This window comes from Macaca fascicularis, chromosome 2 (genome assembly GCF_037993035.2).
Source record: "Macaca fascicularis isolate 582-1 chromosome 2, T2T-MFA8v1.1".
Taxonomy (NCBI): domain Eukaryota; kingdom Metazoa; phylum Chordata; class Mammalia; order Primates; family Cercopithecidae; genus Macaca; species Macaca fascicularis.
Window position 1 is genome coordinate 57,233,789 of NC_088376.1, and position 18,838 is coordinate 57,252,626.

General features: G+C 34.6%; 1 protein-coding gene across 4 annotated transcripts in view; it reads right to left on the minus strand.

Moving 5' to 3' along the window:
- Positions 1-941: 941 nt before the first annotated feature.
- Positions 942-18,838, minus strand: part of DHX36 (DEAH-box helicase 36) — a 50,891-nt gene continuing 32,994 nt past the window's right edge. For 3 of the 4 annotated variants that reach the window (XM_005546156.5, XM_005546154.4, XM_045386752.3), the window contains 11 exons: positions 17,772-17,915; positions 15,254-15,371; positions 14,455-14,553; positions 10,417-10,590; positions 10,186-10,272; positions 8,845-8,928; positions 6,405-6,504; positions 6,219-6,309; positions 2,871-2,991; positions 2,041-2,193; positions 942-1,656 (listed from right to left, as the gene is read on the minus strand). In XM_005546156.5, coding sequence (XP_005546213.2) covers positions 1,471-1,656; positions 2,041-2,193; positions 2,871-2,991; positions 6,219-6,309; positions 6,405-6,504; positions 8,845-8,928; positions 10,186-10,272; positions 10,417-10,590; positions 14,455-14,553; positions 15,254-15,371; positions 17,772-17,915 — 1,357 coding nt within the window. In that variant the 3' untranslated portion in view covers positions 942-1,470. The remainder of the gene's footprint in view (positions 1,657-2,040; positions 2,194-2,870; positions 2,992-6,218; positions 6,310-6,404; positions 6,505-8,844; positions 8,929-10,185; positions 10,273-10,416; positions 10,591-14,454; positions 14,554-15,253; positions 15,372-17,771; positions 17,916-18,838) is intronic. The other variant, XR_012430807.1, reaches the window with a different exon arrangement.

Sequence of the window (18,838 nt, forward strand, 5' to 3'; positions counted from 1 at the left end):
GATTCATTTAGAACAGCAAGATTCACTCTTGGGGAAAGGGTCCAACATACCTGGGCACAAAGCTGCACAGAGGGGAACCCAAATAAGCAAAAAGAAGGGAGGGACAAAATAGTTGCTGGCCAGCAACCAACAGTATTTATCACTATCTGATAGGGCTGAAAATGTACAGCATGTGTTGTTACACTATTCCTTGGCTAAGAAGGTAAGTAGCAATAAAATAAAAAGTGTAATAAAATAGATCGTTAGACATTTACGAAAATACTTCAGGGACAACTAACAACTAAGATTCAGAGAGTACAGGCACTAGGCTATGTGCCAGGCACTAGCCTATGTGCTTTACATGTATTAATGTATTTCATCCTCACAACTGTTACCTTTACAGTCATCCCTCAGTATCTGTGGGGGACTGGTTTCCAACCTCAACCCCTCAAATACCAAAATCCATGGATGCTCAAGTCTTTTATATAAAATGGCATACTATGTATTTGCATGTTACCTAGGCACAACCTCCCATATACTTTAAGTCATCACTAGATTATTTACAATACCTAATACAATGTAAATACTATATAAATAGCTATTAAACTGTATTGTTTAGGGAATGACAAGGAAAAAAAGTCTGCACATGTTCAGTACAGACACAACCATCCTTTTCTTTTTTCAAATATCTTCTATCCACAGTTGTTTGAATCCACAGATGTGGAACACATGGATATGGAGGGCCAACTGTATCTTACAGACAAGGTAAAAGAGAGAGAAGCCAAGACTAAGTGACAGAGCTGAGACTGGAACCAAGGTAATCAGGCTTCAGACCATGCTCTCAATTGCTATATTATGCTGCTACAGGGTGATGTAAAAAAGGCACATGTTTTAAAAATAGTAAACACAGCAAATGAACCAAGCCATAGGTGGAAATGTAGAAACCAATCCAAGAAGTTGGCTGAGATTTAACATTGTACATTTTATTAAATACTGGACTTTATTACAACAAATTAATTTACTTCCGATAGAAGTTTCATTTTCAAAAATGTGGTTGTGTTCAAATTCTTAATTGACACTGTTTTTTTGGGTAAACATCCTATTTTTACTGGTGGTATCATCAATCATTATAAGAAAGATTAATTTTGTATAACAGGACAAAGGAATTTCTCAAGTGGACAATACTCAATATAAATAAAGGGAATATACTCCCAAAGAGTGGGCATGACCATAGCAGAGTATATGATCAGAGAACATATTGTTTTTACGGGGTGTGTGTGTGTGTGTGTGTGTGTGTGTGTGTGTGTATGTATGTATGAAATAGTTCCATATAACATCATGTCATGCACATTAAGTCTTTACTACCTACTGAAAGTTTCTACCTTACACATGAAAATTGGTCACGTCCCAGGATTTGGCATCCAGCCAAAATTTAAACAATGATGAAGAATGGCTGTCAAACAGACTTTTCAGACCACCCCTGCAAAGCTGTCAGCTGTAATATCCATCCTGGAATCGTGGCGGAAAGTTCCTGGGAGTTGCCTTTTCCTGTGTTTTGATCAAGTCTATAATAGCTGACAGCACTGCACAGTCTCTGGATTTAGTGTCATTCCAGTCTACAGGATGAGGACTTTCAATCTTCTCTTGCAGAAGAATATCTAGCTCCTTTCTTAATTCCTAAGGTTGAAAAAATTATACATATTCAACAAAGGCAGATATATTGCCAAATAACATAATAAATGAAACTGATTTACCTGATACAAGGAGTTACAAAAGCGATGGCTCAAAAGCTAAAATATTTAGTGAGCAATCAACTAAAGTGTGGTTATGAGCGAATAACTAAAGTTAAAATTCACATGCAATCACATTGAGCCATTTAGAATGGCTGGTCTGCTACCATCTCAAAAAACAATTCAGAAAAACCAGGAACCATTTTTTCAAAATTACTTGCTCTGCTGAAATACAGCAAGAAATGTTAATATATGTAACATTTTGAACAAAACCACTTGACCACATGCTGACTTACATGTAGATTAAAGATAATCACATAAAGTCAGTTACCTTAACAAGATGGGCAATTCTTGCTGGAGACTGAAATACAATCCACTCATCTACAGCAATAGTTTCCTGATCGTTATCCTTCTGGATGGAAATATCACCTCCAAAAAACAAGAGACAGTATGGGGAAACCTCTGTGCAGTCATACAAATATATCTGTAATGAAAATTAAAGTGAATTAATACATTCAGGAGTCTGAAAAGATTACTACATAAATTCAACAATATTACCAGTATTAATTAATGAGTACCTTCCTTCTAAAATATTAACCTGCTATTGTAATTACAGAGATTAATTTGTAAGATACCATTTTAAATGAGCCATCTTCATTATTCAGAGAACACAGGAATATTTTTTAGTTTAAACTAAGCACTACTGTTTGAACAAAATATTTTGAGTGACGAAACCAAAACACGAATATAGCTGAAGTTATTTTTATCCAGTTTTTTAATAAATCATCTCAAATTACTGTTCTAAAGAGAAAATATAAACAGAATCTCATTTAATATGCTGAATGATACTTATAAGATATATTGACATGCTAACAAAATTCTCTATACAATGTAAGCTCCTGTATACCATAAAATATGCCAATATTTCTTGAAAGCAAGTTCTGAAAGAAAATTATGCAATCCAGTAACTGTCCTAACTAAACTACAAAGATCTATCATTACAGACCTGAAAATTAAAAGAATAGGTTGTTTGAGGGACAAAGTTACTCATGTCACAGGAGTAAGAAACAACAAAAAAGTTTGTATATAATTATTAAAACTGTCATAAAAATATAATGAGACAGATAATCAGATCCTTAATTATTGTAAGTGTTCACTTACACTGCTTGTTCTCATCTTCAGGTGATAGATAAGCCAGTTGTAGTGAAAGTCTGTTTGCTCCACATTAACAGATTTAGGATGAATAGCAACCAGGCCATCAGTTTTTGTGTAAACTTTCACCCTTTAAAAAAAGTTAAAATGCAGTTTGTTAAAAAGAAGTCTTCTAGAGGATTTATGTTTGTTTGCTTTAACACTACTTGAAAAACTGATAGAAGAGCTTGGTAAAAACCAAACAAATTCCGGAATCTAAAAAAACTCCAGAGAATGGCCGGGTGCGGTAGCTCACGCCTGTAATCCCAGCACTTTGGGAGGCCGAGGCAGGTGGATCACGAGGTCAAGGTGATCAAGACCATCCTGGCTAACATGGTAAAACCCCGTCTCTACTAAAAATACAAAAAAATTAGCCAGGCATGGTGACGGGAACCTGTAGTTGCAGCTTCTCCAGAGACTGAAGCAGGAGAAAGACCTGAACCCAGGAGGCGGAGCTTGCAGTGAGCTGAGATCGCACCATTGCAATCCAGCCTGGGTGACAGAGCGAGACTCCGCCTCAAAAAAAAAAAAAACCACTCCAGAAAATAATTCAGTTTATTTTTGCAAAAAATATATTTATATTTGAGGACAGAGCACAATTTCCTTAACAATATATGAAAAAATGCTATCAGTATGAATAATTTAAATCATGTAACTAATCTTCTTGCAGGTATAATTACTCAATATTTTAGAAAAATGACAGAATATTCTTTTCCTTAATGTTAATGCACACTATCCCACTGAAGAATAAAGAACAAAATAAATATCTAAAATAATTAAGTGATTCGTATCAAGAGAAGAGTCTATACATTTTACTATGACAATTGTATTGATAAATAGCCCTTGACTTACAAAATAACTGTAAAATTAATTTAAAAATTTTAGAGTATGACCCAGATGAACAAAAAATGAAAAGTTAAGAATTCTATTTAAATTCCTGTTGACAATTCTAATTCAATCTTTTTTTTTGATAGTCATATACACAGTCATATACATTTGATAGTCATATACTTTTTTTATAGTCATATACATTTTATCTCAATTTGTAAACATCTTTAATGTTATTCAACAGGGAGATGTTTAATAATTTTTAAATAGTTAATGTTAATTACCTGTATTAAATTAACAGCATAAAAGCTAATAATCCACTAATCTTTCCTATTTGTTTTTACGAGTGTCTCTTCTGAAGTTTTTTTTTTTTTTTTTGAGACGGAGCCTTGCTCTGTCACTCAGACTGGAGTGGAGGGGCCCAATCTCAGCTCACTGCAGCCTCCGCCTCCCGGGTTTCGGTGATTCTCCTGCCTCAGCCTCCCCGGTAGCGGGGATTACAGGCATGTACCACCACCACGCCCAGCTAGTTTTTGCATTCTTAGTAGAGATGGGGTTTCACCACGTTGGCCAGGCCGGTCTCAAACTCCTGACCTCAGGTGGTCCACCCACCTCGGCCTCCCAAAGTGCTAGGATTACAGGTATGAGCCACCGCACCCAGCCACTTCTGAAGTTCTAAGAATTCATAATACTTGTAGTCAAAATCATGAATCATAGTCATGAATTCATAGCTCTAAATACTGAGAATAAAACCAAAAAGTATTTTTTCTCACTTAAGTCAATTTACCAATGCCACCCTGCAACCCTGCATAACTAGAGCAGTAGAAGTTGGAAAATTTCTTTTTTTTTTTTTTTTGAGACAGGGTCTTGTTCTGTCACCCAGGCTGGACTGCAGTAGCATGATCTCCTTTCACTGTGCAATGGTGTAATCTTGACTCACTGCAACCTCCACCTCCTGGGCTCAAGCAATCTGCCTGCCTCAGCCAACCAAAGTGCTAGGATTATAGGTGTGAGCCACTGTGCCTGGTCCAGCAAATTTCTATACAGGACCAGATAGTAAATATTTTAGGATCTATATTTGGGGGTCTATAATTTCTGTCACAACCACTTAACTCTGCTAGTGTAGAATAGATAACATGAAAACAAATGGGCCTGGCTGTGTTCCAACAAAAAATGTACAAAACCAAATTTTTGGCTTATAGGTCAAAATTTGCTGACCCCTAGTCTGGACAAAACTAATGCACCAGTCCAAGGAAAAAACTATGTTTGTTCATAAAGCCCTCCCAGGATGGCAGAGAGGAAAATAAAATGAATTTCAAAGTAACTCTCTGTTAAGCTACCTGTAAAGTTAGGTACACATTTAAAAAAAAAAAAAAAAAAAAAATTGTCCAAGTATTGATTTTGAAAAAGTACTTAGATCACGTAAAATGTAAATAATCCAACCATAATGATTAAAATTCATCAGTTACCCATTCCTTCATACCTTGGAATAAGGTTTCTTGACTTTAGTACTACTGACACAATGTTACAACAACCAGAAGTATCTCTAGACACTGTCCAATGTTCCCTTTGGGGGCAAAATCACCCCGGTTGAGAACCATTGCCCAAGAACAATGCCTGCACTTTGGCCTATCTATAAAGTCTATATTTTTTCATGTTTGTAATTCTAGAATATCCAACTTTCATTTAACATCAGTTTAAATATTTTACATGTTACTACACAATGACTGTTTTAATGCCCACCTATGGAGATGCATTATATAGTATTATAAAACCACAATTTTCCATTTGCTACTAGAAATCTGTATTATTTACAATATAGCCATTAGAAAACATTTGAAATTACTTCCTTAAGACATGTCTATCAAATTAAAAACTCACTCATCCATGCACTGGGTCAGTGACTATTTTAATGACTCAATACATAATTCTAACCCAGAGTACCTTCCAAAATAGTAGCAACCACACTACTGGCCATCTGTGACTCTTAGTTTCTCTGTATCCTTTAGCTAGAATGAGCTCATTCTAGCTCATGCTTCACTGCTATCTCCAATTACTACTGAGGCTATCTACACATATGTTATTATACTTTATTTCTCAAAATAGTGATATAACAATTTTATTCAAAGAGCTAAGTTATCCATTTTATAAGACAAGAGGAAAAAAATTTTCTGAAATAAAATCTACTCTAAGCAATTTCAATCCAGGCACTGGTATTTACTGGCAGGCTGGCTTTTCTAATATTTACACTGGCATCACGTGGTAGCATTCTTTGTGAATAATGGGTTATCAGAGAGGTGATTCCAGGATATGTTGTGAGGGAAAGTGATACCAATGCTAAACAGTTCACCTTCTCTGAAATGATTAAAAGAACAAGAACATAACCCACATATGAGTAAGAACAAATTTATAATATAAGCCTTGTTACATGAGATTTCAAAAGTTTAAGAAGAGAATTACAAGTAATTCATAATAATCTTCAATGCTTACATTTTTCTTTTTTTACCCAAATTTAGTCGAATTTTAGCAACTTTGGGATATAAACCAGCACAGATGACAGCTTTAATTATCTTCTCATTATCTATGGGGGGGGGGTGAGAAGGTAGAGGGAAAAACAAGTAAAATACTGATACAATAGAAAAAAGATACTTATTTACACTGTGTTTTCTGCTGTACCTGAATTTATATTAGATTCTGGATCTTTAGGATTTCTACTGCTTACAAATCCGGCTCCAAGAAGATGCTCAGCAAACTGTCCTTTCATGTTATGCAGCATCTAGGGAGCAATGGTAACAAATAGAACTAGAATACCTTTCACACATTGAGACTATAAAATATACACTAATAGATAAATTGAGTTGTAAGCTCTCTCTGCTTTATGAAAACTTTTGCAAACATGTTTTAAAGCAAAGGCTGGCAAACTACAAAAGCTGTTTTTGTCAATAAAATTTTATTGGAACACAGCCACACCCATTCATCTACATTTGGTTGCTTTTGCACTACAATAGTAGAGGTCAATGCTTATAACTGAGCTTATGACCTGTAAACCTAAAATATTACCTGACTTTTCATTGAAAAAGTTTGCATGTTGTAAGGAACAGCCACCGATGTTTAAGGATTACTCCATTTTGTGAAAGACTAATAGAATTTTTAAAATTACTTTCCATCCCCATTTTAAAAACAATATAGAAAAGCATAAAGAAAATAATCAACATCCACATTTCTATGACTGAGAATTAAATATGATTAACAATGGCACGTAAACTTAAGGTTTTTTTTTTTTTTTTTGGAAAAAAACGATACATGGCTTATTATAAAGCATTCAAGTAATTATAAAGCATTCAAGTAATATAGAAAAGTACTTCCCATGCCTCAATACTCAGTCTTTCTAAATAAACAAGATTGCAGACACCTATTAAGCATATATATTGATAGAAGAAATGTATCCTAATGACAGAATCATAGTATAGAAATTCTTTAAACAATTAACTTTAGTTCAATTTAAAGAAAAGTTAAATAGAAATGAAAGTGAATGACCAGTGAATCTTAAATTTTCATAAGCACAGAAGTATTTCCTAAGGAATTCCTTTTAGAGATTATGAAATATAAAGTTGGTTATATTTAAGTATATATCCCTTTTATGAAAGGTGTGACTTCCCCACCTAATTTCCTTACACCTGACTTTCTTAGACACCTGCTGGTTTTTACTGCCATTATTTTATACTATTCAGGATAATAACCTTTACATTCTATTTTTCATGTATAATTCCTAACACCATTTTATTATTAGCTCTATATTTAAATACTTCTAATGTATACTACCAGCTGATAAAGCATGCACTCTCCAATCCTGAAATCTCCACTGTGATTCCCCTTTTAATTGACAGCACTTCACCGTCAATGGGCTTTTCAAGAAGAGATCAGGGTTATAGTATTTCTTGAGTATTTTCTTGAATACCTGTTGTTTTTCTTTACACCTGAATTCGTATCCTGACGACATGACATTCTCAAACACTTGGATTCAGTTATTTTTTCATACTTCTGTTCATTTTTTCCATTTCAAAAAAAATGTTCTTATATGTGGCTCAAAATAAATATTCAATTACACAGGATTTCTATGCAGATACTAATATCTACTGTTCTCATGATGGATCAGTTCTGTCTTCCTGTCTTTAAGATTTTACTTATTGCTTTAATTTTTGTCTTTTTCAGGTACCTCCATAAACTGTGATTAGTTCAAGCTTTTTTCCTATGGCAATAACTTGTTTTTAAGGGGTGTCCATTCTATTCCTTGTGATTTCTTTTGTTCTTCAATTTGTTTTCTCAGCTCAAGAGTCTTTTCATTCACTCTATTGTTTATTTTCTAACCTTTGTTTTGCTGGATTCATATTCTTATTAGCTATTCCATATCATGAAACAGCTGTAAGGTGTTTTCTATTGAAACATGGCATTCCATTCTTTTTTTTTGTCTTTTCTTTTCCTTTCTTTTCGATTTGTGGTGAACCTTTTTTTCCATTTTGCTAATGACTGGGCACTTCTGACTCGGTACGTTAGATTTTTTTGTTTACTACTTTGTACATCTGTTAAACGTCCAGTATAAGGCCTCACGTCACATAGCTGGGGTGTATGTGTACTGAGAGATGAGGATATTTCTATTCCCACTGGCTTCGAATCCCCAGTTCAGTGTAGTCTGAAATATAATGGTATATGCACTCTTTACTGTTTTCTTCTGTTTTACAAATGCTTGTCTGCGGTGTTTCACTGTATTAAACCAGAAAACATACAGGTATCTATCCTATTTGATACTTTTCAACAGATTTTATAAGTGTTAGCAAAAATTCTCAGTCTGAATCATCAAAACGGCAACTAGAGTGTGGGGACAGGAACAGAAATTGAACCTTACTGTGCTTTGCTCTTATCCTCTGGAACTGTGTTTCTTTTCCTTGTTTTGTTGCAGTTGATTTAAGAAAGATCCCCCATTATTTTGGGTATATATACAAATATACTCAATTTCCATATATTTGACGTTTTTGCTATAGATCTAATTGTACAAAATGGATACACATATTCTGTAATCTAGCATACACGATAATTATTCCAAAACATTCACCATTACCTGCAGTGTGTTTGAAGACAGAAAGTATTCCCAGCAATAGTCCTTTTCGTATCTGAAACCACGTCGTCTAGCCTCTTCCCAACCCTGTGGGGCAAAGAAATGAAGAAATATATATTCTTCCTGCAAACGAAGATTACTACTCATTTCCCTCTTTATTTTAGTAAAACTTTAATATTCTACTAATATTTAATTTTCTTTGTAAAAAATTCGAAGAACTTTATAACTGACAAACTAAAAACACATACGCTCCCCATGATCCTAGTCCTTGAGATAACCAACACTGAAGTTCCAGACCTTTATACAATTAAGTATACAGTAATATATTATGTATTTTACACAAAATGACATCCAAACTGTACATAATACACTAATCAAACAGAGCACACTATTAAACCGACCTAAATGCTATTACATATTTTCAAATTCACAACTTTTCTTTATGGCTTGCTTTTTTTTAGAGGAGGGAAATGGGGGAAAAAGGAAAGACAAGTTGAATAAGCTCAAAGACAAAAAAACTTGAATTTCCCCATAATATGCCATACGAAACAGAATGTAGAGCTACAGAAAAAAGATACTGCCTCTAAAAACCAAATTACATTTAAATTTTACCAAGATAGGTGATAAATGTTTACCCTCAGATACACCTGGCTTTTGGGAGGTGTCTCCCAATCTGAATTATGCACATGATTATGATTCTCTATTACATGTTAAATCTGAATACAGGGTAGTTTATTAATGAATAGAAAGAGATTGTCATGAATGTTAATAAGCCAAAGATACAAAGAAATTATTAAATACAAAATTTTAAAATAAACGATTCACTTGTTCATTCTTACCAAAAACTACTATGAATTATAACTTTTTTCAAATGTTCAGCTAAATTTCAACATTCTCAGCAATTTATTCCTGATATTTATGATTATATAATATAGATTTTGGTTTTTTGTTTTCATTGAGATGGAGTGTCACTCTGTCGCCCAGGTTGAAGTACAGTGGCACGATTTCGGCCCACTGCAACCTCTGCGCCCCCGGGTTCAAGCAATTCTCCTGCCTCAACCTCCTGAGTAGCTGGGATTACAGGTGCCCGCCACCACACCCAGCTAATTTTTGTATTTGTAGTAGAGACAGGGTTTTGCCATGTTGGCCAGCCTGGTTTCAAACTCCTGACCTCAGGTGATCCGCCTGCCTCAGCCTTCCAAAGTGCTATAAATACAAGCATGAGCTACCATGCCCGGCCTTATAACAACACAGATTTCAAAAGGTTAAATATGATCCTTATTCTATTATCAGCATTTCATTTGAATAAACTGTCATAATCCAGAACAAGATTTTTTTTTTTACCTCAAATGCATTCACAACTGTTAAGTGATCACTTCTAGTATCTTTTGCCAATTCCTTTCTTCTTGCATCTGCAATCTTTTCTTTTCCCTTAAAAAGAGCAGATATAGGCAATTTAAATTGCTCTGATGCTATAACAGAGAACAGCATTCTAATAAAATGCTAATGAAAAATACATCTAAGCAACTCCTGTTCATATCTAAAATAAATTGATTTTGTTTCAATTTTTCTTACCAATGGAATGACAAATGGATCTTTGAAACTGAGACTAGCAGCAATAGTGAGTACTGGGTCTAAGCAGCAGAACAGAGCTCCAAAAAGAATCATTTTTCCAATATGTGGCTCAACGGGTAATCGTGCCAAGTGGACTCCAAGAGGTGTCAATTCTTCTTGTTTATCCAAAGCGTTCTGTAAAGGAAGAGTGTGTGTTTAAAATCAATCCTGTAAAGCATTACATTTAAAATGATTTTAGGTTGCTTTAAAAAGAGTAACAAGCCACTACTCTCTCTTCTAGTCCAAATGCCCGAAAATTGTTCAGCTTTAGTTTTCCCTACCAAAACATAAGTTTCGTGAGGTCAGCAAAGGTTACAAACTTATTTAAACGAAACCAAAATTAACGCGCATCTTGGCTTTTCTGTGTTAAGAAGAAATACCAGAAATGACAAACTTTCTGTTAAATAAAGAAAATCACCTAATAAAGTATAAAAGTTGTAGAAACAAATAACAAAAACAAAAGATACACTATCATACATTTGGAATGCATAATGCATACTCTCTAGGTTCTAGTAGTTTAGGTGACATGAGACAGAAAAGCAAAAGAAAAAGGAACTATCTAAAACCTTAGAAAAATAGGAGTGACTTCTGCTCTGATTCCCTAGGTCATCTGGTCCAACCACCCCACTGTGGACAGCTAGAAAAGTAGCCTGAAGATACCAAGGAGTTAACAAAGAATTACAAGTCAAGAGGTTAGGGAATGACAGACATCTAAGGGAGGTGAGTGTAGAGGTTGGGGCCTCTTTTCCTGGCAGAAAAGGAACATATCCTTGCTGAAAAAAAGCTACCCTCATCCCAAGCTTCAAATTTTTACCTATTAAGAATTTTGTAAACAGAATTTCCAGTGCACAATTAAAATAACTAGGCATACAGATGTAAACAAGAAATAATAATAAAAGAACTCATAAGCATCCCATCAGACACAGATTTTTACTCAACAGTTTTGGAGAAAATACCCTTAATTTTTTTTTTTAAGACCTCTTTCAAATGAAAGAAAAAAAAAAAAGAAAAACCCTCAACCTGTTTTCTGAATCTAGAATAGCTTGATATCTAAATTTTACAAGGACATCTGAAGAAAAGTGAATAAACTCACATACAAAAATCACAAAACAAAATAATGGCAAATGGAATGCTGGCAAGTTAGGTTTACTCTAAGAATAAAAATTTGTTTAATATTTGAAATATCAGTGTATCTGAATACATGAACCAACTAAAGAAGTCATACCATAATCTCATCAGAAGCAGAAGATACTTGATAAAACTGATTATTCATACAGGATAAAAATGTCTTAGTAAACTTAACGTAGTAAGAGCTTCCACACACCAAACAAAACAAAACAAAACAAAAAAATCAACAAACATTATACTCTCAATGACTTGCTGATGGCTGTTCCTTTACACTACCACATCACTTCTGCTCAACACTGTATTAAGGGTCCCAGAAACTTGAACAAGAATAAACAAAATTGTAATTATGTAGAGATGTGATTATATATGCAGCAAAAATCTACGTAAAGTGATTTGAATTAGGGGACTTTACAGCATTAATGAATACAAAGTCAATCATTCAAGCAACTTTATTTCTGTAAACTATCACACTCAAAAGATGATGAAATACCACTTATCTTCTAGGTTAGTGGTATTTTGGATTCTGCTTTTAAATATTTAAAATCTAAATTTTTAAAAATCTAAATAAAGACATATAAAACCCCAAAGATAACTCTAAAACACTGAGACTGAATACCCAAATAAACAGAGTAGTAGATGATGATCTTTTTGCTGAAACTCAATTCTGTAAAGATACCAGTTCTCCCCAAAATGATTTATAGACAGAATTCAATCAAAATCAAACTCCCAAGATTCTCAAATGTATCTGGAAAAACAAAGCACCAAGAAGGGCCAAGACACTCGCCTGTTTTAAAACAATTCACTATTATTATTATTATTATTATTTTTTAGAGATAGGTCTTTTTCTGTCATCTGGTTTGGAGTGCAGTGGCACAAGCACAGCTCACTGCAACCCTCAAACTCCTGGGCTCAAGCAATCCTCCCACCTCAGTCTCTGGAGTCAAGACATTCTTGAAGAAGAATGAAAGGGAGTGATCTGTTCTACTAGAAAGCAAGACTTATCATAAAGCTAGAGTAATTAAGGCAATGTGATACCAGCTCAGGAGAGAAATACAGGCCAACAGACGAGAAATAAGCCTAGAAACTGACAAACAAATCCACAGACCTTGACCTATCAAAGACCACAGAACAAGGACAAAAAGAGATGAACTTTTCTATAAATGGTGCTCAGTCAATGCTCTACATATGTAAAACCTTTTATTTCTACCTCAATCCCAACACGTATCAACTGCAGATGCATTATAAACAAAAACAATAAAAATTTTTTAAATGTATCTTTATGACCTCAGGAAAAGACTTATTAAAGGCTAAAAAGCAATAACCTTTGAGAATTATATATTTGGCAGCATTAAAATTAGGAATTTAGGCTGGGAGTGGCGACTCATGCCTGTAATCCCAGCACTTTGGGAGGCCAAGGTGTGCGGATCATACAGGAGTTCCACACCAGCCTGGCCAACATGGTGAAACCCCATCTCTACTAAAAATACAAAAATTAGCCAGGCGTGGTGGCACGTGCCGGTAATACCAGCAGGAGGCTGAGGAAGGAGAATTGCTTGAACCTTGGAGGCAGAGGTTGCAGGTTGCAGTGAGCCAAGATCACGCCACTGCACTCCAGCCTGCGTGACAGAGTGAGACTCTCTCAAAAAAAAAAAAAAAAAAAAAAAAGGGAATTTGTTTATCAAGGTATTAAAAACAGGTAAGTTGAAAACAGATATGCAATAATGCAATATACAACCAATAAAAGGTGCAGATGAAGAGTACACAAGAACTGTTATGATGATCTACAATCTAACAGAAAAACAGACACTAGCAATTTATCAAAGAGACTACATAAATGGATAATAAACATAAAAGCTGCTGAAAAATTCAATGATAGTCATAGAAATGCAAATTAAAACCACTACATACCTTTAGAATAAAAGGCCGATTAATACCAAGGAAGCTACAAAGCAACAGGAACCCTCACCCATCACTGGTAGGAGTTTAAGTGGTTTGCAGCTATGGAAAACTGTTGGGCGTTATCTACCGAACTTGATAATACATGTACCTTATAACCCAGGAGGTGGAGGTTGCAGTGATCTGAGATCACACCAGTGCACTCCAGCTTGGGTGACAAAGTGAGAGTCTGTCTCAAAAAAAAAAAAAAAAAGGAAAAAGACAAAAAAAAAAAAACAAAACACAAGAAAACCACAGCTAAAAGCAACAATACATTTGGATCTCATAATATTAAGTGAAATAATCCAGAGCTCTGCTCCCTCAAAGAACAAAAAAACCCACACACATTCTGTATGGGTAAAGTTCACGAAATACGCAAAACTGAACTCTTTATGAAGATGCATACCTGTATGGTAAAACCATCAAAAAAAAAAAAAAAAGCAAGCCATTATAGTTAAAGTCATGATAGATGATATCTATCATGATTGGGACAAAGGGACAGTGGAGTGATTGGGAGAGGGAAGGAAGGGGGCTTTCAGCATACTGAGAATGTTCTTCTTGACGTAAGTAATTACTACATAGTCCTTCCTTTGTGATGAATCATTTAGCTGCACATTTGTTTTACTCGCCAGTAATTAAAGACCAGTAACTTTAAAATTTCAAATTTTATGTAATCTTAAATCAGGCCTCCAATGAGAAAAAAAAGTGCAGAAAGATCCTAGTCTTTTAAGAATTATTACAAAGATATCACTTTATAACTTTCTAATGCCTATCTCATAACCTGATAGTTCTAAATTGATAGTCAAATAGCAAATCAAATTTGGCATTGGACATCACTGGTCTTCCTTGCAGTAATGAGAGTAAACATTATAATTAATTGGCTTACATGCTCTAGTATTGTAAGTTAGAATTAAAAAAACAAGTAAACAAATTTACCAGCTCCATCAGGTGTCTTATGGAGAGCAACACTGCCTCAGTTGATGGTGGATCCATTAACCTACTCAGAAAATAAGCAATTCCACCTAGCCTTAAAATCTGGGGGTGGGGAAGACAAATATAATTAAACACATACAATATTAATATACTAGCATTACAACTTAGCCCTACCTGGGCTGATGACTCAAAGCATCAAATTTATACATGATTTTCAAGCTATTTTACCAAAATGAATTAAAATTATATTTGTATTTCTATAAAAACATGTTTAAAGGCCCATATATATATATTACTACTTTCGAACATCAACTCTATTAATAGGAAAAGTAGTTGGCTAAAATCTTAATGAACAAGTTGATTATCCACTATCTTCAAAATAAGGCTAACTATATCAAAAGATACAAGACACTGAAAAAATAAGTAGTTTATAATGAAGGATAACATGTTAACATGTAATAACAGTAGAATGTTCACTGAGCACTTACTATTTGCCAGGCACTGTTCTAAGAATTTTAGGAGGTTAATTTAAACAACCTGCCCAATATAACAGAACTAGCTTTTCCGGGGTGGAAGCAGGATTCAAACACAGGCAGTCTGCCTCCTCTAGAGCAGTATGTAATTTAAAATTGCTTAATATACATTTGAAGGAAGTTTAAATACACAATTCACTAACACACACACAAAATAAATTGTGAGTTAATAATTCTTTCCTGGAGATTAATACAGTAATTTGTTCTATAAAAGATGTTGAAAATGAGATCACTTCCATTTAGTTTCTTCATTCTCCCACCTAATTTACCTTTATTTGTAAACAAAGTTCTTCCAAAGGAGTTCTCAAAATTTCTGGCAGTTGATAGTCATCTAGAAGACTTGCTCTAAGACCATTATACAGATGATAGCAATGACCAGGTTGAACTCTTAAAAACAAAACAAAACAAAACAAAACAAAGAGGGACAGTCATCAATGACTTTTTAGAACTCCAGAGAAAACAGTAGGCAGGGAAGTAGCCAATATCTATTTCTTATAAGCCACATAATAGCTAATGTACATAGTTATTTTTCCCTTTTTATGAATCATGTATTTGTTCTGTTTAGAAAAACCCTACACCCTCTACTCTTGTCACAGTTTTAAGAAAGATACACAATAATTCCTCCCCACGCCAATAATTTGCTTCCCTATTTCTGACAGATTCCAGATTACTGTGCTCAGTAACAGCAGTCTACTCAGGTTAAGGCTAAGAATAGTAACCTCAAGTATGCCTTGTGATCAATTATATTATGTAATGAATCCTGGCATTATGCTAACCTGTCTATATTACTGAAAAATATTTTAAGTACTGTATATTTTATTTAGTGAGTTTTCAGAGGGATATTAAAAGTTTTTGTTTTATATTTATAACTAGAGCCTTAAATGATACCATTTTTTGGACAATGATAAGACTAGATGTAGACTGGGCATGATGGCTCATACCTGTAATCCCAGCACTCTGGGAGGCCAAGGTGGGTGTATCACATAAGGTCAGGAGTTCAAGATCAGCCTGGCCAACATGGTGAAACCCCATCTCTACTAAAAAAAAATACAAAAAATTAGCTGGCTGTGGTGGTATGCTCCTGTAGTCTCAGCTACTTGGGAGGCTGAGGCAGGAGGATCACTTGAACCCAGGAGGCGGAGGTTGCAGTGAGCCGAGATCATGCCACTGTACTCCAGCCTGGCGACAGAACGAGACTCTGTCTCAAAAAAAAAAAAAAAAAAAAAGACTAGATGTGAAGTGGTGACCATATTCAAGTATTTTCAAGCAGAATAAATATTTCTATAGGCTCTTGCTGCTATAGGAACAAAAATGAATTCTAAAAATCTTAGCTATTTCTGCCATGAGTCTACATAGATCCATTGTCTATTATATAATATACCTGAATATCTCTCCAGTAGAAACTAAAATAAAGAGTACCTCCATTGAGAGCCACATAGTATATAGCTTTTTCTGATCTCCAAAATAAGGCTTTGCTAAAAGAATTTTAATCTATAGACTCTACAAACGACTATTTTCCTTTTAAATTAAAACACCAATTTCAGGATTAGTTAAAATGCAATACTCTATTAAGTTTAGTTCCATTATTGTTTCATGGAACAAATCTAAGGCTTAGTGTGTTTACTATTCATATATAAAGGTGTGCCAAAACCTGTTCACTATGGTGAATACTTTTTGAATCAATATTTAGTGGTGATGGGTCTACATGGGAAAACCTCAGTCTTTCTGGGTCCCTTATCAAGTTATTCCCTAATAACTGATTATCAGGAGGGTATACTTCTTTGACTAACCCACGATTTTGGTTCAACAGCATCAACTCTCTAATAAACTGTCTCGAAATCAAGTTATACTGGGATAATGTGCAAAGATTACAGCAAGTAAGTCAGAGCTTTATAGATATTGTACAAACTTAAAACAAGGGGTTGACAGATGGTCTGTAAAGCTTTCTTTCAACTCTCCTTTTCTTAAGTCTGTATCGAAAGATTAATGGAAATCTCTTATTCTATCTATAAAAGGTAAAAGAAAAACCCTCTTCTGAAAGTCCAGATATAATTCTATCACTCATGTAAGTGTAGAAATACTGTGACATATGTATTAAAGTCCAATTTTTTGTAAAAGTTCAAGACAAATCATTTTTCCTACCATTAAGACAGAGATATTTTTACTTCTTAAGTTATTGTACCATTATGAGGAAAAGTACTTTCCTTGTGCTTTCATTGAAAAGTACTGGTGAAAAATCAGTACTGCTATAAAATCCAGTGATTACGAGCCTAGACTGTAGAGTCAGAATGCCTGGATTCAAATCCTGCGTCTGTAATTTCGAAAGTTATGGCACTTTGGACAAGTCATTTAACTTCCTTGTACCTTAATTTCCTTATCCATAAAATGGATATAATAACCTACCTCATAGTACTGTAGTGAGGATTAAGAAAGTTAATATGAATCAAGTGTTTAGGAGATGATCTGACACTCAAAAAGTATTAGTTGCTATTATTATTACACATATTATATGCTTTAAAAAAAGAAATGAAAACCAACTATTATAAATAACATAACTTATTAATCAAACTCAGAAGTTTAAGGCAAAGGTTTCATAAAATAGAAAACTTGGCAGATACTTTTCCAAACTATGATTAAAATAACTTTCTATTTAAAAATGTTTTGCAGTAAGCTCAAAATAATAAGAAAGGTAACTCTTCTAATAAATATATTTAAATGCCAGCTTCACATTTTGTTACACAAAATTTTGGTGTGTTCTAAAAGCTTTGGACAGAGTTCCCATCTTACCTTCCAGCTCGACCTTTTCTCTGTTTGGCATTAGCTTTACTAACCCACTCAGCGGACATTGTACTGATATTGTTCTGAGTATCAAAATGTGTCTCTTTGATTTTTCCTCCATCTATCACATAAACGACATCGTCTATGGTAATGCTGTTTGGAAAACAGATATATAAAATGTTAAAAAAAAAAAAACACATACACACACACATCAAAAGCACTATTAACCTATAAAAGACCTATAGACAGGGATTTCAGAGCATTTTTTTTTATTGGATCACATGATTTTAGCCATTCAGGATGTTCACTACTCTTCACACCCACATTTACCAATATTATAGGGATCGAGTACCTAATAGTAGGCAGTGTCAGGCACTGTAAGTGACAACACAGTATTAGTTCTTCAGATCATATACTAAATTCTTACTTGCCTACAGCCAAATATCACAGGTTGCCTCATACCTAGCTCCATGGGAACCCCAACAGCATGGTTTAATATCAGCTTCCATAAAGGAATCTGTTTCAGTGACTAAACTATGTCTTAGTACCCCAAGAGAATACAAGAAAATTTAAAGGCTGGATATAACTAATTACCAAATACTACCCCCAACCAGAAACAGGCGAAAGGACAAAATTTACCTCAGCTCCCATGCTTCTTTAGGTAAACAAAACAAAATCTAACACCTAAAATGCTATTTCTGCGCTAAAGCATTATTATAGGTTAAAAAAACCCCACAAAATTGGCCATGCATGGTGGCTCAGGCCTGTTATCCCAGCACTTTGGGAGGCTGAGGCAATAGGATCGTTTTGAGCCCAGGAGTTAGAGATCAGCCTGGGCAACACAGTGAGACTCTATCTCTACAAAAAATGTTAAAAATCAGACAGGTGTGGTGGCACATGCCTGTGGTACAAGCTACTTGGGAGGCTGAGGTGGAAAGATCACTTGAGCTGAGGAGGTCAAGGCTGCAGTGAGTCATGATCGTACCACTGCACTCCAGCATGGGTGACAAAATGAGACCTTGTCTCGAAAAAGCCCACAAAAAATAAAACTATGCTCACTGCCATAAAAAAGGTTT